At 38.2% G+C, this 26,622-nt stretch overlaps 1 protein-coding gene across 13 annotated transcripts in view; it reads left to right on the top strand.

Moving 5' to 3' along the window:
- Window positions 1-26,622, top strand: part of RBFOX1 (RNA binding fox-1 homolog 1) — a 2,470,149-nt gene that overhangs the window by 715,395 nt on the left and 1,728,132 nt on the right. For all 13 annotated transcript variants that reach the window (XM_038419714.2, XM_038419715.2, XM_038419718.2 and 10 more), the window contains exon 3: window positions 12,965-12,997. In XM_038419714.2, coding sequence (XP_038275642.1) covers window positions 12,965-12,997 — 33 coding nt within the window. The remainder of the gene's footprint in view (window positions 1-12,964; window positions 12,998-26,622) is intronic.

The raw sequence follows: 26,622 nt of genomic DNA, 5'->3' as shown, positions 1-26,622 counted from the left end.
CACTCAAATAAACAGAGAGGTCAGTAGTGATTGACCTGCAAAACATTGTGGGATAGCTGTTGGAAATGTGCAAGAAGTGGTGTGCAGCAATTGCATGTACATGAACAAAAGACTAAAGTAATTCAATCTGAAGCAAACCTAGTCTACTTTGCAAGAGGACTCCAAAGTTCCTGATAAATGCAGAGTTAGTGTGCAGTGATGGGTTGTGTCATGTGTACACAAGCATTTTCAAACTGGATTAAAAAAACTGTATAGACAAGCCCTAAGGCTTTACAACTATCTCTTTTAGGACTAAGACCTTTAACATCCTTTAAAGACCTGCAATGGTATTTTCTATTAGTATCCAAAAAAGTGCAAGTTCTGTTTTAAATATCTTTGTTACTGCCACATCTAGTTTCATCATTATTGATAGTGGCACATTTTAATGTACCTTAAAGTGTGATGACTGTTGAGAAGTAGGAGGATATATCTTATTTCATTTTTACCTTTTAAAGGCTAGTTTTCTTCCAGAACAGGGTAATGGCTTGTGGAATATTTTAGATTAGGGGGATTTTAAAACTTTTTATTGTTCCTTCAAGCATTACAAGATTCAGACAATTTGTTAGACTGGCCTTTTTTGCATCAGTTTGCACAATGACAACCGCAAGTAGCTTTAGTCTAGCACAAAACTTGCACATGGCAATAATATGTTAACATCTGTTCTGTACAGCAGACGTACAATGACCTTGGTGTATCATCATTAATTTCCCCCAAAACAAACCAGCCAGAACTATTGCTAGTAGAAACAATTTAAAGAACATCAGCATATAGTCAAACTTATTTACTCTGTGACATTGACAGAAGGGTTGTTGCTATGCTGACTGAAATTCATCAGGATCATAAAGGAGAGATCCTTGCCTTGAATAAGTACTGTAAAAATGGTTGTTGGCATGCTGGAGACATTTTTACTCACCCCTATGGTGACCAGACAACCCAATATCAGGACCATCCCAATATTAGGGGCTTTGTCTTACATATGCAACTATATGCCACCCAACACCCCCACAACCCCTGGAAAAAACTGTTCCAGTTTTTCACATTTGCTATCTGGTCACCCTACTCACCCCAGTAGAAGGTGGAATGGAGCGTATAGACTTTAGGAAAACCTTGAATAGGTTTTCAGGCTTCATATTTAATCAGAACACATCTAGGCAGTAACAAAGATCTTTGTCTTCATTCCTATACCTTACAAATTCCAAGTGTAAATGCTTCAATCACACACAAGGTAAGAAGTCCCCCAGGAAATTCTGGTGTATATATTAAAGGCCAGATCTTGAGCTGGGGTATCAGTGCAGCTCCATTGGTTTCAGTTAAGCTATGCTAATTTACACCAGCTGAAAATCTGACCCAATACATGTTGTTGTTGTTGTTGCTCCTTTGCACGGTCGATAAAACAGATGAGCCTCTTGCAAACAGACCATTTAATTTAAATGGTTAACTTAGAAGTGGCCTGCCCAATGCTTTTAATAAAGATGGGACATTCACTTAAAAAACAAACAAACAAAAAACCTACCTTTGGACTATGAGGAATTTGTCAGGCTTTATCAAAAATAAATATGCATGTCAACTGCTGACTTGACTGCCATTATTCTTGGGACCTACTTACCTTTCTTAGTGATAGTGATCAATGGCTCCATGTCTAGTTGGCAGCCGGTGTCAAGTGGAGTGCCCCAGGGGTCGGTCCTGGGGCCCGTTTTGTTCAATATCTTCATAAATGATCTGGAGGATGGTGTGGATTGCACTCTCAGCAAATTTGCGGATGATACTAAACTGGGAGGAGTGGTAGATACGCTGGAGGGGAGGGATAGGATACAGAAGGACCTAGACAAATTGGAGGATTGGGCCAAAAGAAATCTAATGAGGTTCAATAAGGATAAGTGCAGGGTCCTGCACTTAGGATGGAAGAATCCAATGCACCGCTACAGACTAGGGACCGAATGGCTCGGCAGCAGTTCTGCGGAAAAGGACCTAGGGGTGACAGTGGACGAGAAGCTGGATATGAGTCAGCAGTGTGCCCTTGTTGCCAAGAAGGCCAATGGCATTTTGGGATGTATAAGTAGGGGCATAGCGAGCAGATCGAGGGACGTGATCGTTCCCCTCTATTCAACACTGGTGAGGCCTCATCTGGAGTACTGTGTCCAGTTTTGGGCCCCACACTACAGGAAGGATGTGGATAAATTGGAAAGAGTACAACGAAGGGCAACAAAAATGATTAGGGGTCTAGAGCACATGACTTATGAGGAGAGGCTGAGGAAGCTGGGATTGTTTAGTCTGCAGAAGAGAAGAATGAGGGGGGATTTGATAGCTGCTTTCAACTACCTGAAAGGGGGTTTCAAAGAGGATGGCTCTAGACTGTTCTCAATGGTAGCAGATGACAGAACGAGGAGTAATGGTCTCAAGTTGCAATGGGGGAGGTTTAGATTGGATATTAGGAAAAACTTTTTCACTAAGAGGGTGGTGAAACACTGGAATGCGTTACCTAGGGAGGTGGTAGAATCTCCTTCCTTAGAGGTTTTTAAGGTCAGGCTTGACAAAGCCCTGGCTGGGATGATTTAACTGGGACTTGGTCCTGCTTTGAGCAGGGGGTTGGACTAGATGACCTTCTGGGGTCCCTTCCAACCCTGATATTCTATGATTCTATGATTCTATGATTCTTGGCTCATGAGGCTCCGAATTATCACTGCCAAATGCCATATACTTCTAAAGAAATATGCTTTCTAAGTGGGGACTGCATTGTTTGATGCAGTATCCCTCCAGATTGGTGGCACAAACCTCAAGGAAAGAATTGAAAGGTAATTTTCAAAACAATTAAAAGGCATTCCCTTATGCACTGGCTTTTTGCTAATCAGCTTTACTAGCAACCTGATTTCCACAGTACCCAGAGAGGCAGAGGAGGTGAGGGCAAGAGGATGATATTGAAATTCATTAAACTACTGAAAGTTTCCAGAGATGTGGACTTCCTTGGAGCTCTGAGCCACAGTTCATTGTTAATGGAGTTACTGGGCCAAGTTCAGCATCATATTTGACCTCCCATTTAGGAGCCTGATGATGTGTGAAAGCCTTGCTGTCAAAAAGGAGTGATAGTGATGCAATTTTAGGGGCTAATGATTCTGCTGACCTAATGTCCTCATACAGCTGCTTTCTATTACTATTGCTTAACTGAGACATTGTAAGCTCAAGGGACTGACTGTATATAATGAGCTAGCTGTGCAATTGTGGCAGCTATAGCAAAGGATGCTGGATCTAAATCTATCTACTAGTTGGATTCATCATCTATTTTTATATTATTCTGGCATAATGTGGACATTCCAAACAATTTGAGTTCATTGCTCCAGTTCAAAATGGATGGTGCTACCCAAAGCTTCTGTAATGCTACGAGGTAGGAATGTAAAGGAGTTGTTTCATAGCTGTTTCCCTATACTGTAGCCCTTTCTCACCGGAGTGGTCCATATTCCTGCAGAGTTGACAGTATGTGATAGGTATTGCCAGGGTTGATTTTCTGATAAACCCTGGGACCTGGATGCCACAAGAAACCTGTGTGTATATTCTGGTAAATTTTAGGTTATTATCTTTCCAGGGGGCTCAGGGGAAAAGCAGAGCAAAACAGTATAAATTCCACCAGAATGCACATAAAATTATGCAGTGGCCCCCAAGACTTGTTTGAAGGAGCATTGCTGACTCTCCTGTTTCCCCACCCCCACATCCATGGGCCCCCACAGTTCTCCCTTAGTTTCAGACTGAGAAGCCTGACATTTTCTCTTTGCATACATCATCACAGGCCTCTTTCAGCTGTTCAATAGCCTATTGCCAACTACCTCTCTGGAGTGGTACTTGGCCCAGAATTGGGATGGAGCTGCCTTTCTGCAGCTGAGAGAGGAAGTCTGCTGGGTCTGAGAGATGCACTGCCAAGAGTTCTAGGGTGCCAGTTATCTAGGATGTGTTTTCAAAACCTAAAACTGTCTCAACCAAACTGGGTTTCTTGGCAGGAGTGCTCAGGTAAACAGTTGATGGTCATTACTGATTCCAAGTTTAGGTCTATACAAAATGTGCTTGGGGCAAGGGACCACATCTACATCTGTGTACAGTATCTAGCTCTGGAATCATAGTCTTGATTGAGGATTTAGGTCCTACTTTAATAACAGACTGAAGGCCTGGGTTCAAATGAGGTTTATGGTCTCTACCAAGGCTATGCTGGGAGAGCTCTGCAACCCTGGAGAATGCCTGCCTGTGATATGACTGACTCTATCATTCCTCTACTGAAGTAATTTTATATTCATATTGCAGCATCTTGATTCCCAACGATTCCACAGTGATTTAGAGAGTAGGAAGTAGAAAGAGTGATGTGGCCAAACTTAGGGAGGGATCAGGGACTCAATTTCCTCTTTTCCCCCTCCTGCCCAAAGAAGGAAGCCCAAAGAACTGGTTTTTCAGTTCTTATTAAATGTTTTGATGTTTGTTGTAATCTCTTTAAAGTCAATTTAGTAGTATCTATGTCAGTAGGGGGTAAAAGCAGATTTGAAGTGAGTTCCTGTATTTCCCAAGTCTTTGTTTATTTTATGGGATGAGTTTGCCAGTACTCTTCAAACTTTTTCTGCAGGAAGTTTGTAATATTTTTATGCCCCACAAGATTTGTAATGTCCCAAAAAGACACACTCAGAATTGCCAACTTTTGTGATATTATTGAAAGTCTGGTGATATTTGAAGTTTTACTTAAATCCCTATCTCCTAGAGTCAGATGATTAGGATCTCACTTTTCATTAAAAAAGCAATTTTAACAGGTGGGCCGGACAGCCTAGTAGCTAGAGCGCATGGCTTCCTGCTCCTTGCTTGATTGTATGGCCTCAGTCTTTAAGGATGGGCCCCAGCCTATGGCGCTGTGTTTGTCAATCCCTGGTGGTGGTGGCAACCCTCCCAGCAGGGAGTCTAAACCCACTGCCTTGGGCTGCTTCCTACCAGTGTCTGTCCAATTTGGGCCATAGCCCCTCTAGTGCAATTAGTTGGGCAGCCTGCTTCCAACAGGGTCTGTCCTGCTTCCAATAGGGTCCTTGAGTGGCTCTTAGTCATGGTCCCAGGCTCCTTCAGCCAGGGCAGTCACAAGTTGGTGAAGCCGAGTACCACAATGTCCCAGAGCTTCGCCCACTCAGTTGCCTCCAGTGCCAGAGGCTCCTAGGTCTCCTCCAGTTTCCCGTGGCTGGGGAGACAATGCTTCCTCCCAGGTGACTGCCTTTGCAGGCAGGTTAGTGATTCTTCCTTTCAGTTAGAGATGTGGCTAGCTCCAGCCCCTTCACCAGTCAGCACCGAACTGAGCCAGGCTCCCCACTCCAGGCCTGATATTGGCTGCAGGTATAATAGGCAGGGCAAGCAGGGGCCAAAGATTCTCTTTACACCATGCTGTGCTGGCTGGCAGCAACTCTGCTTCATCACAGCAATTGTATAAATCATGTTTGTGGAGAAAACTTGAAAATTTAAACCCCAAAAGCTCAACAGGCAGAAGCAAAATCATTTGAAAATTGTTTTTAAAGCTAATTTCATGATTTCCTCAGTACATAATGTGGAACAAAGAATTCAGTTTCCATAAACTGAATTTGGCAATAAAAAGAATGCAAGGTAACAGATTTAAAATCAGATAACATTCTTATCCTATGAAAGTGCTATTGGAATATGCAATGACCTCAAATAATCAGAACATTGATTTTGTCTCATCTGAAAGACAGCACCTCCAGTGACAGCCTCTATCAATAGTCTTCTCTCTAATTTATTTCTAAGACATGTCTACACTGGAGCTGGAGATGTGATTTCCATTTTGCATCTATGTACATGCATTAGCTTTGATCAAGCTCATGTGCTAAAAATAGTAGTGTAGCTGTGGCAGGCTGGCAGTGGGATGGATTAGCCAAAATGAGTACTATCCTGTTGAAGACTCTGGGTACATACTTGACAGCTAGGCCATTCTGCTGTCCAACACTGTAGCTATACTGCTATTTTTGGCACTCTAAAATTTTTTAAATATATATAAAATGTCTGCCTTTATGAACACTTAGGTGCCAGTTTTATAGTTAGTTTACTACATTCAAGCAACAACCAGTGGTTTAAGGTCAATGACTTTTGATTTCCTACACATCTGTCAAAGTGGGATAGTTCAGCTACAGATAGATGTTATTGATGATATCCTTATGCTGGATAATTTCCTGGGCCATCTCATGCAAATGCAAAGTTGGTCAGGTGTGTTAATGAATCTTTGTTTGTTCCTTTTGCTGGCTGGCATAATTTACATAGGTGATTTTGGCTTTTTTTAAACTGGAATTTATTTTAAAGGATGTGACGGTCTGGAATTTTCAGATATGCTTATTTGTCAGTATTATGCTGAAAATTCTCTTTCTGCAAAGTATAAACATGCCCTAGTTTCTTTTGGGTTTTGCGGGGCGGGGGGTGATTTTTGCTATAAAAAGATATCTTGAAAAGTTTTTGCAATTAGTATTAATTCTGAGGTTAGTTAGGCCAATTGTGACCATTGTTCTTTTTTAAAAAATTGAGGATTCAGAGTTAAGAATTCTTCATCAAAGTTAAATAAATCATATTGGCCAAAATATTCTTATATTTGCTTAATTTGACAAATTAAAAACAACAAATTTACCATAACATTTATAATCTATACTTGTAACACTGGTTAATGTTGGCGGGTGGTGGGGGAGGAATCCAAGTCTTTAGCTTTTGAAATCCATTTTAGCACATTAAAGTTTTGAGCTATGGCTCAGTTGAGGGGAAATAAAAGTGAGTCTCTTGTTAAGTAGGTGCAATGATTGATGACCCGTCTAGTTCTGTCATTAATCAATACACTAGTAGAAACATAGCTTAGGTGACCAAACTACATGAGTGAACATTCCTGAAATTCAGCCCTTGTTGGGACCAGATAAGGATGAGGTCTGTGGCTGCTTTTCCTGTTCTAGTGAGAGGTGGACTTCATCTCCACTGCCAAAGGGTCACCTTTAGAATATAGTATGAAAGTCAAAGTAAAGTGATTAACCATAATTCAGCTAGTCAGTAACAAGGTTTTTCAGAACTATTTTCACGGGTATGTTGTGGAAGCATTTAAACACATCCAAAAAGCTAATTGAGATTATTTCCTTTTTAATCATAACTTAAATTAATGTGAATTATTTAAGTACATTCCAGGCACCATATTTAAGTTCAAATAAGCATAATGCTCAGATGAGTATTATCATATGGTTTTGGTTGGTCGGTTGTTTTTTTTGGTAATTTTGTCAACAATTTTTGGTAATTTTGTCAACTAAATTGTCAGGCATTATTTTATTGCAGTAGTTAGTCAACAGATTTTTTTCATTCCCACTACTATAATTAGTACTCTCCTGCTATTATAGTTAATAACAGTAAACCAGAGATAATGCAGGTAATTTCCTGTATAACAAAACTGAGAAAATGTAAATAATATTCAAAATACCACCAGTTTTATCATATTCTGTCTCCAAAATAGCTCCAGCAACTCAAGTACATTTTGTTCAGCAGCATGAATGAAATGGCTGTGAATCACTATCAGAGCTATATTCTGTACCTAGAGGCACCAGACAAGGGACTGCTCCAGGCAACTGAATGAGAACGAAAAGTTTGAGAGTTTTGCATATCAGTTTTGGCACACAGGTGAATTCATATGTTAGCAAATCCTGTAGCACAGCAACTATCAGATGCTAATTAAGGATAAAAAAGTCAGGTTCAGAAAGCATTTTTTAAAATATTCAAACCTCTGTTAACCAAATTCTTTTTTAAAGTTCCGTTTTCTTTAGACAAATAGTCCATTCACATACCCTATCAAACTTCTGTCTCAGTATCCTCCCCCATGCAAACCTTAATTAATATCTTACAAAAATCTATGCTGAAGTAGCTGCAGGGCTGTCTCTCTTTGGATCTTGTTTCAATGGGACTACTCATGAGGTAAGCAATCAGTGTAAAAGTGGCATAATCTGCCCTTGTCTGAATAAGAGCATAGAATCTCCCTATTGTGGTCAGGGATTGCACTTCTCACCAGTTTACCCTCCTCTTTATGACGATCTTTTACGTACGTAAAGTCTGTTCTCATGTCCCCCTCAGTCTTCTCTTTTCCACACTAAACAACCCCCCCTTTTTTTTCAATCTTTCCTTGTTTTCAAGACCTTTAATAATTTGTTTTGCTCCCTGCTGGACTTTCTCCAGTTTCTCTGCATCTTTCCCCAAGTGTGGTGCCCAGAAGTGGACACAATACTCTAGCTGAAGCCTTATCAGTGCTGTGTAGAACAGAAGAATAACTTCTTATGTCTTTCTTACAACACTCCTGCTAATACATCTGAGGATGTTGTTCACTTTTTTTTTTGCAATAGTATTACTACTTTGTCAACTCATTTCTAGTTTGTGATCCTCTATAATCCCAAAATCCTTTTCTGCATTACTCCTTCCTATGCAGTCATTTCCCATTTTGTATTTGTGCAATTGGTTATTCCTTCCTAAGCGTATTACTTTGCATTTGCCCTTATTGAATTTCTTCAGTTTTGTCTAGATCATTTTGAATATTCCACTCTGGCTGCTGCCACCAAAGTTCAGTAATACAGAACAGTATCATTCACATTTTTTGTTTGTTGTTTTGTAGAGCCCAAAGAAAGGTGAGACATGGCTCACATCCATCAAAATCGTATTCCAATAAACTGATTTGCTAGAACACCTCTCATCTCCCTGTTGAGGGGGAAAGTTCTCAGGCTGCTTTGCTAGCATTAGCGGTGAGGGGGAAAAACAACCAGACCTGTCTATTACATTGTCAGTGTCAATTCTGGTCTTTGTAAATTGTTTTTTCTCTTTATCTGTGGAGTTTGCCAGTTCTCAGAATCCTTTCTCACTAATAAACCAAAACAGCCTGCAAATGCCTGAAGTACAGTAGATTGTTTTCTTAAATTTACAGTATGCTACCCCCACTGTGAATACTCTTGCAACCTCTAAGTTTTACATCTGAAACAGCTGAAATTAGAAAGTTATGACTGGGCCTGGGGGAAAAAAACACTCATTGAGTTGAAAAGGCCTTTGGTTTGGCGTGAACTGAATTTGAGCCCTTACTAAATGTGTTTGCAGCACATTTTGCACAATAATGTTTCATAAGTTTCTTGAAGAACACACCTAAGGAAGGTCTGCACTGAGTATCCATACATGGCTAACTTAGATAAGTAATGAAAAGTGTTAGCTAAAGGTTCGAATGATTTAGGGAGGACTTAGGCACATTTTTAAAAGTGGACCCAGAGCTGGCAGAGCCCTTGGTTCATTCTCTGTCAATCAAGTAAGATGCAAAGAGCTCAAGGAGGAGAACTGTACATTTTCCAAGATGTGCGGGAGGGAGTTCCAGGCTAAGGAACCTTTAAGAGCTTTGCTTTCCCAGTTCCAAGAATTTACAGAAGACAAATTATCTCATAAAGATTTCCTAAGGTACACAGAAAACTTCAGCTCTTTTAAGTGGCATAAATCGGAATATTACAGTGGTGTCCAGCCAAATGGTTAAATAATTTCTAGCAGGCAAAGAGTTTGAGTCCTAGAGCATGAAATGTCTCTGTATGTTTTGTTTTTGTCTTGGTTTTTTTTCTACCTTTATTCTTTTAAAAGAGCATTTTAAGGACTTTTGTTCAAAAATGATGTTAAGTGAAAATTCCAGTTTCTTGTTTAAGCACTCAGATGTTAAAGAACTGCCATGATTCAGGTTGCATGTGCAGCTTTAATTCTGCACTTTGTTTGTAGTATGATATTAGTTTTAAATACAGGATCATGTAGTCATGATTTGTCTGGCTGCAGTAAATAACATAACTCCCAGTTCATGCTGGCTAATGGAAATTTCCACATGCACACTCTCATTCATGTACCTACAGATGATCTTTCCTTCAGTGTTAAAATCCCATGAAGTTTAGATGCATTAAACATGGATTGCTCCTGCACCACTGTATCTACATTTCCCTCTGTATTTGTACTATTCCCTATATTTAGAATGGAAAATTACACAGTGAATTTAACTATTATGGGTGGCAAATGTCCAGTTTATAAGGAGGGTCTGCTGTAGCTCATGTAAACAAGTCCCTTTATTCTGGAGCCTGAATTCCTATATTGCTTCTACCAAAAAAGATGAATTAATTACAACTTACTTAAGAAACTAATATAGGAGCATGTGGCTTTGTATCCCAAAAGCAGTGTCAGTTGATTAGAACAGGAAACCCTCACCTAAGCTGTGAATCCTCCTGATGAAGTCATTGCATCCTTAAATAAGACATAACAGAGCCAGGACACAACAAGACAGAGCAGAAGAATTTAATACCTCATGAAAATCATAGGCGATAACAATAAAGTACTGCAAGTGAGATAATCTGCAAAGGAACACACCAGCCTTCAACAGTGAGATCAAGGAGCTATAAGAGACATGTCTACAATGCGATCCTCATTTTTCATCTAGCTATACCAATTAGCTCATCAGGTGCCAAAGTAGCTGCTACTAGTTCTCAGAAATCAGCAGCTGTTACAAAATCAATTTAAGAAAAAAAGAGCTTCTTCACATTGACAATTTAGTTAAAGGAAGAATTTTTTTAAATATAATAAGAATTCAGGCCCATAGTGTCAGGGATTTTCAAGCAGCTGCTCTAAAAGGGTGATACCTTTTATTTTATATAGCTCATATTATCCGATTGTATTGTGAACAAAGACTAAATTTTATTTGCAGTATCAAATAAAATATTATTGTGAAGCTCTGGGCTTGGAATGAACCTTTCTCTTAGGCCCCAATTCACAAAAGCATCTTTGCTCAGGACAGCATTAAAGATTGACCTTGGTATCTTTATCCTGACTGAACTTCATAACCAGTCTCAGTTCCTGCCTTTGACCCCAACTCAGCAGTCACCACAATTATAATCACAATTACTCTCAATGTAGCCATAATCAGCTGGTTAGTTTCCTGTATGTTGTTAGATCTGTCATATTAGTGGCAACTATGATTTATGATTGTTAATTAAACATTAGTTTGAAGAATGTTGAATTATTTAAACTGAACAACTTCATTTCTGCCATATGATATGCAGTGCCTTGTATATTATTATGGATCCTGGTGCTTCACGTATGAGTCAATTTTTACTTACGTTATCATAGATACCTTCTAGGGCAGTAGAGTTAATTTATGAGAGATGTTGCATCGTATTCAGCCTGGGAGACTGTATTCCTGCCATGCATGGGTATTTCTTAGAATAGTTGTTTCATACTCAGAAATCTTCATCCTTGCCCCCACTTTGAAAGTTATGCTTGATCATCTTTTTTAGTCACATACACCTTACTACAAGCAGAGTGATGCTTCTAGACTTCGGTGGTCCCTTCCCCCCCACACACTACCGTCCCGAAGGCCAAGCAAAAGTGGTGTCATTGAAAAAGAAAAAGGGATTTATTAACTCAAACAGAAAGGCACTTTTATTATTTTCATGCAGAAAGCATTATAGTCAGATACTGGTATTACATTAATCAGAAGACTATTTTCCATAATTAACACGTCAAAACTGTTTTCATCATAGTATTACTTCCTTCAGGACACTTGAAAACAATAAGCAAGAATCAGTCCTTGAGCTTTTTTCTTTTAAAATTTCTTTAGAAAATACATCTTTTACAAAGAATATCAAACAACTTTTTATATTCATTGCAGAATCTGCCAAATCTTTCATCCATATTATTGCAAAATAGCCACAGATTGTTAATTTATTAATATTAATTAGCTGTGCAATGTCAGGCTACTGTGTTTTATTTTAATGTGTTAAATTCTCCTTCCACTTATGCCAGTGCAACCCCATTTGACTATATTTCACTGCCCAGGCTTAGAAGGGAAGAAAGAATTTGGCCCTCCGGTCTCAAAAAACTGTCTTGCAGTTTATGTCTAGAGTATGATTCGAATTTAAATGTGATGCATGTAAATATAATGAGTCTGACTCTCACATTAAAACTACTTTACATCATTCTGGCTGTGTAAAGTTGCCTTAAAATTGGAGTAAATTATATGTGTGCCAACTTTAAGTCCTCTTTACATGTCTAGAATGGTGTAAAATAGCCTTAATGTAAATGAGAATTATGTCTAATGTGTGGATTGACACTTATGGAAGTGTGTATACTTCAGCAATAAACTCTTAATAGCCGGGGACTGGTTGATTCTAGGCTATAGTAATGGGCTACATATCTTCCTACTTCTAGACTTCTGAGGGTAGTCAAGTTACTGATCAGTGGTAGCAAAATATCATTGCTGTGGCATAGCTGTTGAAAGGTCTATGGTGAAGTGAGTTGTTTGCGTCGGTGCAGTTCCTAGTGATCTACCATGACAATTGGCACGAATTTGGCAATCACAGCAGAGAGGCTGAGATTTGAATGGCCATGAAAAATCAATCCTTCTGTCTAACCATTAGAGATGATCATAGGAGTGTATTGTACAAAAGCTATTGTACTGCTGGAGCCTACGTATAACCTCTTACATGCACGATCTGCCACCTTGTATGACCACTAATGTTGTTTTTAAAAAAAAATAAATCAAAGGGGGGGGAATGAACTTTTTGAATGTATGTAGTAGAATGAGTTCCTAATGTACTTATCTTCATTTCTGTCTAGAAACGTATCTCATAGATGGTCAAGGTCTAGAATTTCTTCCCTAATTTCATTTGTGTGCTGCTTCTAAATGGGGAATATTAATTTATTTTTAATGTAAATCCCTTTCACCTTCTAATCAGGATGAGAGGTAAACAGTTACATCACCATGTTCAATGAAAGAAAGCTCTCTCTACTGTTCATCCCCTCAAGCCATAACAAACAATTGATGTCAGTTATTTTAAAAGGCAATTAATCCCATTATTGATTTGCTGAATCAATACTAATGCATTTTTCCTATAATTTTCAGGTATTGACAACACTGGCTGTCAGCAAAGTTGAGGTAGGAAATTCTCTTTTATGCTAGTGGTATGTATGTGAATGTGTCTTTTTAAAATAAAACTGACTATGGATCGCAATAGGTACATGCTGCTGGATTGTAGATATGAGTTGTGATGTTGGACTTTGCGTTGTTTTGGATTTCAGGTGAAGGAGTTATCAGGTTGCATAGTTTTGGGTCAGACATACCGCTTCAGAATGTTTCACTAGCTGGTCCTCTTCTGTCTCTATAATCTGTGTTCTGTTCCTGTCCTTGCAGTTGTCCTGCCAGTATTATAACTTAACCTCCTTCCAGGAAAGTATTTATAGTTATGGGGCTTCCTCTGGATACTAGTACAGCATTGTAACAATAGTCCCTAGAGCACAGTGACCAACACCCTTTATTACTTTCTATCCACTGCCTCTGTATTATGCTGCTAGCCTTTTCCTGCTCCAACCACTTTTCCCTGTGTTTCACGTGGCAAGGGAACTGAGTCAGCTCTATATTTCATTTGATTGAGTGGCATCCCCTTCTTCCCAAAGCCCAAATCCAGCTCACCTCACTCATGAGTAGTACACTTGTGTGAGACAAGCTGCCTTTGACCTGGGATCCTTGATGTTTGAATACAACAGGACATGAGAGTTGAGTTTATTTAAATAATGGAATTTCAATGGTGTTACATTTTGCTACTGTTCACAGAATGCTTGTTGCAGACATTACTGTATAAATAGAGCCAGATGCTTTTCACTGTCATAGTTTAGTCTGACTTTTCTTGATGTTTTTCCCATTGATTTCCTAGCTTCTCCATTCATGGGTAGATGACATTGGACTACTATATTCATTGTGGCAGGAATAGAGTCAAATGGAAAGTGCATAAATTCTTAGTAATGTATATGTCAAATTAAAATCTGCACTAAAATTTAAACTTTTATTATTATACTACCTAGCTTTACTATTAAGGGGGATGCATTACTAAGTTTACTACTCACTGCTTCTAAATCAATATTGTTATATATGGAGGATTAGAAAGTCTAATTTGGGTTGGAGAGAAGTGTGCAAATTTTTAGTAAAATACTTTTTGAGCTTCAACTTTTGTGCTTCATGAATTCATGAAAATGTTCTTCCAATTATATCTAAAACTCCTAGCTATGGAAATAGCATCTTCAGCTTCAGATTTAAAAATTGATATTGTTCTGTTTTAGAATCTAAAGCTACATTCATAAGAACATTGACTTACCAAGGATTTCAGAGGGGTGTTTGTTTTTAAATTCCAGATAGAATACCAGTTATCCACCCAAGGACATGAAAGCCCCAGAAGTCCCATTCTGGGGCTTTCAAGTCTTACTTTCAATGAATCAGTACTTTTAATAATCTCTTTTATGTATATATTCAAGAGTTAAGCTGAGAAAAATTGTACATTGATTTTGTTGATCAGATATGCAATCTGAAGAGCTACATTGCAAGCAAATTCAACTCATTAATGTTGCATGGATTTTATTGGATAAAATAATTACGAAACCCAGTTAGCAGTCATATAACAATTATGAGGTAGTTGTTGCTCAAAGCATTAACAAAGTGGTTAATAAACATCCTTCAACAGTATTCTTACATTTAAAGTTTTACAGCAAATGGAGTATAATTTGGATGTTTAAATACAGTGCACTCCCGTTTATATGAATGGTCTGGGCGACATCTGAAAGCTTTAGATACCAGGTATATGGATAAAGGGAAATGGTGTTTTGAGCTGCAATTTGACATGGGGGACACACTGTGCATTCAGATAACTAGGATTTTTGGATAAAGGGAATTTGGATAACTGGAATTACACTTTTCAGAGTAGCAGCCGTTTTAGTCTGTATCTGCAAAAAGAAATGGAGTTCTTGTGGCACCTTAGAGACTAACAAATTTATTGGAACATACATAAGCTTTCGTGAGCTACAGCTCACTTCATCGGATGCATGAATTACTCTGTAATTGATAACTTATAAAAACCAACCCTTCTTGACAAGTCACTTATATGTTATAGCTGTATTTACATATAATTCTGTATTGCTGTGGAATCTCAGTCACTGTGCTTTTAATAATCAACTGATATTTTTATTCAGTGCACAGTTACTGACTCATTCAAATGTAATGTCAAATTGGAAGCTCACAGAGTGTTTCTGTATGAAACTGGCCTTAGACTCACAGTAGGGAATTTGGGATGTTCTCGAAAGCTAATGTTTAACTGTAACAAAATGTCTACTTGTCTACTTGACTCCAAGTGCTGCAGTCAGATAAATTTTTAATATGAACCTTTGGTAAATTAAATTGCATTATTAAAGAGAATAGATAAGCTGTACTAGTTAACTTAAAGAACAAAGACACAAGTACACTTGCATGCTGTAAAAAGAATGATACAATTCAAATTGTTCTTATTTAGCTTTAAAGTACTGTATTTGGGATAGATGCTGCTTGTCTTGCTCATCTGAATACTAATCTTTCAAGTGAGTAATGTGAGCAGGACTTGCCTGATTTTTGGTCATTAGTAAGGGGCTGCAGTGATAGTTAGGTAGATAGATAGATAGATAGATAGATAGATAGATAGATAGATAGATAGATAGATAGATAGATAAAAACAAACCCTCACTCTGTCTGATTTACATTAACTTCTCTGAATTTTTTTTCTTTTTAAAAAAAATGTCATTGTGCAGGCAGTATTTTCAGTTTTGTTCCTTGAGCAAATGGACTATTTTGTTGTTAATTTTGAAAATGTTCCCCATTATAATAATGACTCTTGATCTAGATTGTGTAAACTTCTATCATCGTTACAGACTCCCGAGTTGCTCTTGTCAGTTTGGTTGGTTGGCGCTTTGGTAACAGTTTCAAAACTTGTATCTTAAAGGGTTAGCACATTTGGCAGTTGCATTAAATAAAAACCTTTATGAACAATTTTTGTGTGCTTCCATTCATGAATAAACTAACCAAACAGGGCACACTTATTATGAGAAAGTATAGCCACAATTTAGGAATCACTTAAGCCTCTCTGTGCTAAAGTCCCATTGAAGACAAAGCACGCTTACATGCTTTTTTGAATCAGGGCAAGAGTGTTTCTTATTGTGAGTAGTCCTATTGAATTCATTGGAACTACTCACAGATAATTACTACATCTATTAATAGTGATACAAGATTGGGTCCATAATTTATGAACTGCATGCAGTAGAAAATGTGGGTGAAATCCTGGCCCCTTTGAAGTCAATGGCAAATTTCACCTTTTGTGTTTATATATTAGGCTGTGTAGTATGCATAAGCGTTGTTGTAGATATGTTGGTCCCAGGATATTAGAGAGACAAGGTGGGTGAATTTATTGGACCAATGTCTGTTGGAGAATTGGGTAAGTTTCTCAAACCTGTGTAAGGTCGAAAACCTGTCTCTCTTACCAACAGAAGTTGGTCTAATAAGAGATATTACCTCACCCACCTCATCTCTTTACTATGCATATAATGTCATACAAAATTGTGATATTTTATTGATGGCAATTGGTTGAAGCACCTGTTTTTTATGTATGACAAATAGACACTTTGCTAAATTTGACAGAATAGGTTTGTTCAATTTTGATTTGGATGCATATTAAGTTCACATTCTAGTTTGCTTGTGAATGATGATTTGCTTTTTTGACTTAAACCTTATAAGCCTTGAAGAATGCTGAGGACCATAAAACAAGGATATCAGATTTTTTTGCCTTTTCACTAGGTTCATGCAATAATTAATTCAGCTGGAACTTAAACCTGTGCAAAGTGCTTTCATATTATTTTGCTTTCTAAAGGCTTAATTTGTATGAATGTTTATTGGCTGCTATTCTTGAAATGTGCATCCATGCAGACTTATGATTTGTTTAATCCTATTTTTTGCCACTGGTTATTTAGCTGTGTTCCTTTATTGGATTTTATAAGGATATGACACCCAGGAAAACTAAAGGAAAAAACTAACGTTTTCATCTTGGTTTAATATTTAAGAATGAGACAAACAATTTTTTTTTCAAAGTCTTGTTGCCACAACCCGATTGCAGAGAAATGAATATGTGTAGAAGGAGCTGTCAAGAAATCCAAATACCTTTTTTCCATATTTGAACACAGAAGTGCTACAAATACTGACAGAGTCAACCATTCAGGCAGTAAAGCCTTCCATGGATAAATTCTAAATTTGCCCACACTGTGTCTTGTAGTGTCCTACCCTTGTAAATATTCAAATTACAAATACTATCTTGTGGATATATATGCTAATAAAAAGATTTTTATCACAAATGGCTCAGCATTCTTCTCCAATAATGCACTTAATGGCACATGTTAATGTCATTACAGCACGGGCTTCAGAACAGACTAGAATGCAGCTATTTATTATCTAAATTGCAATAATATACTAGAATGCAGCTATTTATTATCTAAATTGCAATAATATACAGCATTTTGCAATCAGATTTCCTTACAATTCATTACTACAATACAGTGTCAGGAATGAAATTTCTCAAATCTGTACATTTTGAGTAGCAAATGCATTTGAAAAAAATGTTTCCTGTAAAATATTACATCCCAGTCCTGTTTCAGTGCTACTGAAGGTATCGTTGGACAAACTCACAGTTGTTCATTCAAACAAAAAGTGTACCTGGGCTATGCTAACCTTTTTTGAGAGGAATGAACATTATTTTAAAAATTAATGTGGACCCGTAGTTACATAACCTTACAATGTGCCACTATATTGTACAATTATTAAAAGTATTATTCTTAAACTATAAAGTTATACTGTCTTACTTATGTGCTTACTTGGACTAAATTATTTTGTGAGAAGCCAACAGTGCCCTGTGCTACTTTGAAATTAAGGGAGCCAGATAGGATGTTTCTGGTATAAGGGAATACGATAAGGGAAATAATAGGTCTGTGGCAGAATCCCTCTCCCTCCTCTCTTTTCCCCCTCTGCCACCACCACCATTTTTAATTAACCATTTACCCCTGGTTGTTGTTGCATCGGTCAGCTGGAACCAACTATGCTGCTTTAAATGGGTCATGTGGAGCATTCAGCCCCTATGGGTAAGTCTACATAGCAAACCTCTTTTCCCTCCGCAGCAGTGAATCTAAGATCCTAGGCCTACAGACTTGGGCTCATGGGGCTCATGCTAAGGTGCTAGAAACAACCATGTGACACTTGGGCTTGGGCACTGAAACCCATGCTCCTCACTGGGCTTCAGAGCCTCAGCTCCAGCCCAAGCCTGAATGTCTGTGTGGCTGTTTTTAGTGCCATAGGATGAGCCCCACAAGCCCGGGTCTGTAGATCTGCACTCTGACACTCTCTGCACCAGGTTTCTGGGTTGTTGGTTTTGTTTGTTTGTTTTGTTTATTTGTTTTTTGCTATGCAGACATACCCTATGAGTGATCCAAAACACACAGGATTAGAAACCCCAACTCTATGTCCATTGCACAAGAGAGCAAACTTTCTTCCCTTGATGGAAAAATCCTTTTGTTTTCTGTCCCTGATGCAGGCTTTTCTCATATAGATAGGATTTGGCCTTTTCCACCATGGCTTTGGACAAATTTTTGTATCTTTCCAAAATTCCTGTTAAAGGTAAATATTTAGGGCATACCTAAGTTGTTTCTCTGCCTGCATAGGTGAAGGTCACTAATATTTTTCTGCTTCTATAGGTGACTGGGAACCTAAACTCGTATGTTCTCTTCCTCGATCTGCCACTGACTCAATATTGCATATGGCTTTGGACAAGCTAGTTCACTTCTCTCTGCCTATCTGTCCAACAGTCTTACTGTCAGCTACCTCAGTGTGAGACTTAACTTAGGGCTTTAGGGTAAAACAGATAAAACCCAATAGCCAATCTCATCCTCTTCTACTCTAAAATTCTTGTTGGTCTTTATAAAGTATGTTATAAAAATACAACAAGTTCAGTTTTCCAGGGTGAAAATGGTTTGAGGAAGAGGCTATGGAGGCATGAGTTCACCTGTGGGAGCACAGGACTTGCAATATGGGCTACATCTTTTTTTAATTTTATCATAAGAAACAATTTCTAAGTTCTAATATAAACTTATTTTTGCTCTTAAAATGAACTGTAATTTGGTTAAAAATAAAAATTCAGAAAACAATTTTTTATGATTGGAGCAGAATATAAACAACTGCTTTGTGCATGAAATGCGAGGTTTTTTGGGACCAAGCCTGACCAGATATCAGGGAAGATGTCTCACATGCTCCATTTACAGGGGTTCATTTCATCCTTGAAGTGATCCTTGAAGGTTAAAAGCACAGACTTTAGAACAGAGTTCAGAGTCTGCATCCAAGAGCAATAAAGAAGATACCGCATAAAGAATCATTTATCAATGTTTCTTTTATTAATCCTTGCTGTTACTACTTCCTTGGAATTCTAATGTCTGTTGTATTCTTGAAATAAACAGATTTGACTCTATATTTTCTGACATTTAATAGATAGCAAGTTCTCTTCTGTTTCCTTTTGTGTAGTTCTTTTGGTTTATAAGCCTGGTGGGATATGCAGTTTCAATTTACTATGCAGATCTTGGATGTTGTGAATCGTCTGATTGATGTCTGTGGTAATTTTTTTCAGTAATTTTTGGGGACCTGAAACAGCAGTTGTTTCTGTTTTTGTTGAGTTGATGCACACGCGTTTACGCATTTTCTGAGGTTGAAGATACTCCTCCTTATGCATATTACGAATACTTTAAATAGACTGGCTCCGTTTTGTTCCTCATGTGTTAAGTCTAATTGTGGAGAGAAAAACAACAGACTAAGAGGAGCACGTCCCAGTTTACACTGGATTTGGAGCTTGCTTTGCTCTGTTAACTTTTTGGCTTTGTACCCAAAATTGATTTGTGTGGATTCTCGATTTGTTCCCTATATTTAGCTATGTTGGTGTATCTCCATCTTTGTGCAAATGTATTCAATTCAGATGTATAGCAAGTTCTTCAAAAATGTGTGCTGCTAACAACATGTTCAGAATAGAGGACTTTCTGTTTACTAGGAGTGACACAGTTAACAACCATTAGCAGCTAAACACACACTCAGGATTATGATCTCACATGACTAGGTTAATGATTTACACTTGCACAAAATAAATGAGAATCTAGAGAATCTCTAAAAGAAAAGGACTACTTGTGGCACCTTCGAGACTAACAAATTTATTAGAGCATAAGCTTTCGTGAGCTACAGCTCACTTCATCGGATGCATTTGGTGGAAAAAACAGAGGATGAAGTGAGCTGTAGCTCACGAAAGCTTATGCTCTAATAAATTTGTTAGTCTCTAAGGTGCCACAAGTACTCCTTTTCTTTTTGCGAATACAGACTAACACGGCTGCTACTCTGAAACCTAGAGAATCTCTGTCTAGGTCTTTCACGGGACAAAGTATTCTAGTCTCTTACCTCTGATGTGTTCAAATTATGCTACTTTCACAAGGGTACATGGAAAGTAGTGGTTTGATTTCATTCTAATCCCTAGCAGAGGTTAGCCACCATTATATTTATATCATAGAACTGGTTTACCTGTTTAAAGGGTTTGTCTCTGGCTTATGGTGAAACGAATTTCCACATTATGCCATCTTGTTCATCTTTCTGCAAATACTGCCTGCTTTTTCTGGGACTTTATAGCTGTTCTCTTAAGACTAAGCCAAATCTTTTTGGGGGCGAGGGTGTCTGGGGATTTTTGGCTTGTTTGCTCCATTTCCGTTACTGCTCTGCTCAGTCATAGATCATTCTCCTGTCTCTTACTGATGCCTCTGAATCCTTGTGCACCAGTCTCCTGAAGCTGTCTCTCTCAGATTTGTCCCATGTTGAATCCAGCAGTGACATCTGAGAATATTCTAGTCTGTGGTTCTTTGCTTCAGTGACTTCTAAATACATGAAATAGAAAACTCTTGTTTTACTTTTTTTCAAAAAACCCCAATGACAAAGTTTATGTTTTGCTTATTATTACTAGGACTTTAGAAATATAGCACCAGTCTAAATCTGGTTAAGTGTAACTTTTCTTCCTTTAAAAATCCAAAGCATCCTGTGAATTTTGTAGTTTTCTCTGAGTTCAAATAAATCGAGTTCTTAAGCTTACACCACTTTTCTTGTTTCAGGTCCTGGCTTTTCATTGCATCAACACTAATTTTATGCCAGTGTAACTCCATTGAAGTCACTAGAGTTACCCTACAGTAAAGATGGAATGGCACTGCAGAAAAATCAAACAAAAATCAAAAAAATCTCAGGGGAGAACAGCATCTCCTCTCCTCCCGCTGTAACATTCCGGCATCTACTGAAAAATTAACTGAAAGTTGTCCATATTCCTGTCTCTGTTGTTTAGTAAATTATATGATCAAGTTCAGGTGGTCTTGGGACCTACCTATATCAGAGATCGCCTTGAGGAGATATCCCAAGTTTAGTATCATGAGGAATTACTTTCTAGCTCTATTATGCAAGTAATACAAAGGAAGCTTTCTTTACATTCATTCAGAAAAGACCACTAAAGTGCTGAGATAATATCCCCAGTTTGTTGCCATAACCTCCCCAACTTAAAAAAAAACAAAAATTACTAGAAACCCAAATCAATTCAAAGAGAAAGAGGTTATTGAATTAGACCTTAAGAAGCACTGCAGAATAGTTCAGATATTTGTGTGGCTCAAAATACAACAAAATCCTGCTGGACTTACACTGCTATCAGCAAGGACCTTGATTATCAAGAAATGTCATTGTGAGCACCCCTCCCACTCTCTTTCCCCTCCCCACTTTCCTACACTGAAAAAATAGGTCAGACCTGGTGGGTAGAATGTTTCTGAGAAGGCCAACAAATGTATTACATTTTAGTACCCTTTTGCTGCTGTGTTAAAAAATCCTCTGACAGAACTGACAGCTGCTTCATTCTGCTTTTACTTAAATGTTTGTAAAGCACTGTGTACATTTATGGTACTGTGTAAATGTATTTGTATTAATAATATGGTGGTGGCATATGCAAGGTTTCTTAAAACATTAATAAATGGTAGAGAGGCCATTCAGAGCACTTGTACTTGCTGATATTATTTATTTGTGTTACAGTAATGTCTTCATCGTGCTCGGCACTGTACAGGCTCATACTAAAATAGTCCATATTTCAAAGGGCTTACAATCTAAGTAAAGACAAACAAAAGGTGAGGGGGAAAGAGGCAAAGTGACCTGCCCAAAGTCACACAGCAGAGCCAGAAATAGAACCCAGGTATTCTGAGCTTCAGACCTGTTTCCTGTTTACCAGACTGTGCCTGACTGTGCTTTGATTGGGATGCTACTTTATAACTCAGAACACATTGATAAAAATGCAGATTGTGGGTGTGTGTACATATATATGTATAAAACCACATTTCTTTAAAAAAATGAGACCAACTCTCAGTGTAATGGGAAGGAACAGTTTTGGCCTATCCTGATTTAATCAATTTTCTTCTTGCAGAAATTAGCGTGCCGGGCCCCTGGCAGCTAAATGCTCCTCTCTGCCAGGGGAACCAGTGTACCCCAAAAGCAGGAACGTTTTTTCCCTTATTTTTCTCTTTCTTTTTCTGTGACTACTCTGCTATGGGTTTTCTACTTCTGTTACTCTGTTTCTGTACTCTGAAGTCAAAATACCTTACTAACATACTTTGCTCAAAATACCATTGCCAATTACTGCAATTTGGAATGCTGTCTGCAGCGTTGTTGTAACTGTATTGGTCACAGGAGATCAGAGAGACAAGGTAGGTGAAGTAATATCTTTTATTGGACTAACATCTGTTGGTGAAAGGTACAAACAGATGCCTTCCCCAGACCTGTAGAACAGCGCTGTGAAGCTCAAAAGCTTGTACATTCCACCAGAAGTTGGTCCTATAAAAGATATTACCTCACCTACCTTGTCTCAGTTTTGAATGTTCTCTTATGCAAAAACCTATTTTATCAATTTGCTCCTCTCCTCATTTTTCTTGTTTCTTTTATTCCCCCCTTCCCCATCTTCTCTCCCTTTTGTCGCTTTTCTTACCTCATTCAAATACTGTTGCTATTTAAAAAGAAGAAAAAAAAGCTCCTTGTATTTTGTTAGATCAATTCATAAACTTTTAGATAGTTTTATAAATAATAAAACAATAAACATATAATTTTAAAAATGGGAAGGAAGCATGGCTGGGGAATATGCTGATTCAGTACTTGCCCGTTCCAGCCTCTAATGATGGAGATGCTGTGAAGCTACAGTCAGAAACTAAAACTGCACTTCCACTATTAATGTATTGACCTTCTGTTGCAAGGCAAATAAATTTGTTAGTCTCTAATGTGCCACAAGTACTCCTTTTCTTAAGGCAAATTTGTACTCCCTAGCTTTTCCTGGTGGAAGGATGAATAGTAGGGTTGAGTGGTTAGAGAGCTTTGTAACAGATTCATTGAGATTTAGAAGAGTTTGTTTCTGAGACTGTGGTGTCATATTGTTTTAATATTACTGTTATGACGGGTGTCACTGGTTGGCACTGTTACCCATAGTCTTATAGATTCTTTTTCTTATTGTGAGTAAATTATTAGTCTTGGAAGAAATGCTGTCTTGTTGGTTTTCAGATGCAGATCTTAAGGAAGCTATAGCAAATGGCAAGAAAAGTTGTTCTCTGACTTAAGTATTCTCACTGAGAGTCAATTCTTGAGGCAGAGTTGCTCCCTGGGGCAACTGGGCATTAGTTTTTGACTGGGAGAGTATTGCCTGAATTCTGTTGCAGAACTGGTGTAAATAAAAACTTGGCATTAAGAACACCCCTGGTCTCTTTGTCAACTAATTTCTCTTCCAATGGGGAGCTGAACTGCAAGGCTCCGGCACTCAGCAGAGGGGACATACTATGAATGTCCGCCCAAAACAGAGGTTGAGTATAGTTTTAAATGACTCCTATGCGTTTGAAGAGTTAGGAATTAAATAATAGGGGTCAAATTCACAAGGGTATTTAGACGTGTAGTGGAATTTACAAAAGTGCCTGTGCAGGCTATGTGCCTAACTTGCATTGACTTGCATGGGACTTAGGTGCCTAAATCATTTAACAGCCTTTGTAAATTCCACCAGGCACCTGTCTTCATCTTTAGGTGTTTAAATACCCTTCTAAATCTCTCCCTAAACTGCTAATGACTAGAAATGCAAGAACTGGACTTTCTAGCTGTAGCAAATAACATCACAAATGAGCTAATGGGGCATCTTTTAAACATGGGCTGAAAATACATTCGGAGGAGCACACAGGAGTTATATTAAACGGCATAATTTGGGTGCCTATCTCCTTTAAACGTATTTGAAAATCCTTACCTTTGCCGACAAAGTATCTGTTTCCTGTCCCTGCGTTATCTAGTCTGCATAGGGTTATGTTAGTTAGAGTTTGAATTCTGAGTGTTCCACAAATTTTAGTGGTTTAAAATGTGCATTGCTTGCAAACATAGTTTTCCAGCTCATCTGGATTTTTTGAGAGGGTCTGAGTCTGCAAACCCTTTCTCATGACAGTAGTCCTTGTGTGAATATGGGTGTACAAGATTAGGCCCCTTGAGTTGAGGAGAATATGTACTGAAAACCTCCACAATCATTTAGAGCTATGCAACATTAGAGACAAAGTCATGTTGTAGCTGCTACTGTAAAGTCTAACTTGCCATATAAAATATGAGAGCTATAGTGAAATATGAGCCTGGAGAACAACTCTTCCGATCTCAAGTAGTCAAAAGGTTGGCATGTATAATGCTATGAAAATAAATGAAGTCAGAACTGTAGGAAATAATTTATGATTTGTGGATTGGTTTACTGATAGAAGTACAGCACTAATAAAAGCTTATATCATAGAAAGGCAAATAGTTTGACAATAAAATTATAAAACTTTACCTTCATAAAGGAAAGTGTTAGAAATGTCTTTCAGCCTATTCAACTGGATGTGTTCAGCTAACCAATAGTTTATTGATGTAAATGATTTAAAATGGCATTTTTACAAGGGATATAATTTGAAATCAACCATTTGTTTTACATAATATTCTTTATAATAGCATTAAATTGTGACCTCTGGTTTACAGCTGGTTCTGCAAAGCTTTACTCAGATGGGTAATCTTTATTCACATGAGTAGCCCCAATGATCAAGGCCCTGATCCTGCAAAGTCCAATAGATGTTCCTCACTGTACTCATATCAGTACTCACTTTACTCATGTCAGTGGGACTAATCAAGGGCTTAAAGTTAAGTATTTGCACAAGTGCAGAATTGGGGCCTTAGCCTTTCTGAGTTTAGGACCTTAGTTACATCACAATCTAGTGCTAGTTAGGGTCTTAATTACTGTAGTCATTGAGTGTCTTATTATAATAGCCTACAACTAGGACTGCCATAACGTTAACACCAACAGCTTTGTAACTTTCATGAGAAAATGGATCACTTACCAGTGGCAGTTATCCAAATTTGTTTCAGTTAAAGGCTATTGGAAGCATTCTACCCCAATAGAATCTATTTGTTCTTGAAAAACAATCCTCTTATTACTTGCTTTAATATATGGCAAAGTTTGGGTCTCTTTGGATTTTACGGGACTCCCCCACCTTTTGTGACTCCCTAAAGCTCTGCTTTTTGCTCTTTTCCTAGTCCTCTTCCTGTTTGTCCTTCTGACTCTTCAATGTTGTTCTGCCCTGCTGGCAGCACACACATTTGGACTGCTAAAAATCCCTGTACCTATGGTCAGGTGTCTAATCACAGAACACAGGCTATGATGGCAGTTTTGATTGTTTATTTAACCAGAATTCACAAAACATTCTGTCAATGAGGAAGTGTGCTTATTCAGTTCTGTAGAACTGGTCTGACAAACGTCTCAGTACTGCTTAGACTTGATATGCTCCAAAAATTCTGAAGTTAAACATTCTTCCAAAATGTTGATAATCAAAGAAAGAAAATGTTATTGTTCTCATCTCATCAGCGATCCCTTGAGGATGAGGATGATCTTTCACAGGTTATATTTTTCATGGGTCCTTAGGTGGCTGAAGAGACTGATCCTTGAGCCACAGGCTCATTGGCAGACATTGCAGGTGGTGTTGGAAGACAGGGCTGGGCCACGATTGCTGTGTGATTTTCTTTCTTTTCTGGCTTTTTTCTGCAACCAGGGCAAGGCGATTTTCCTCAAAAGTCCACTTTTGTTATTGATCTACCCTTGTGAGCAACTCCCACGTACCTTCTTGCAGGGTTAAAGATTTACCAGTAGGTTAGGCATCTGAAGTGAGGAGGAATGACAGCTGGACTTGAGGACCATACAGGCTTGTGAGAACGGGTACCATTAATAAGTGGGCATGGAGTACTGATCACTTAGGTCTATCCAATATGTGTTATCATTATGTCATTTGAAATCAGTTTACACCTATAAAGACCTGGCCCTTGAGCAAATCTGATCAGCATCACCAGATTCTGCACATACAGTACTCAAATATCTAACCCGAGGTTAAAAGGGGAAGGTGGCATAGCAGTGAAAATAAATTGACTCAGACAGGTGTCAAATCATTGACTTTAATGAAACATATTGTAAATACATTCTCTTTGTTGTTTTAGAGTAACAGCCGTGTTATTCTGTATTCACAAAAAGAAAAGGAGTACTTGTGGCACCTTAGAGACTAACAAATTTATTTGAGCATAAGCTTTCGTGAGCTACAGCTCACTTCATC

The sequence above is a fragment of the Dermochelys coriacea genome, chromosome 10, assembly GCF_009764565.3.
Source record: "Dermochelys coriacea isolate rDerCor1 chromosome 10, rDerCor1.pri.v4, whole genome shotgun sequence".
In the NCBI taxonomy this organism is placed as follows: Eukaryota; Metazoa; Chordata; order Testudines; family Dermochelyidae; genus Dermochelys; species Dermochelys coriacea.
The sequence above is the reverse complement of the archived record's forward strand: the minus strand, read 5'-3'. Positions and strand labels throughout refer to the sequence as shown.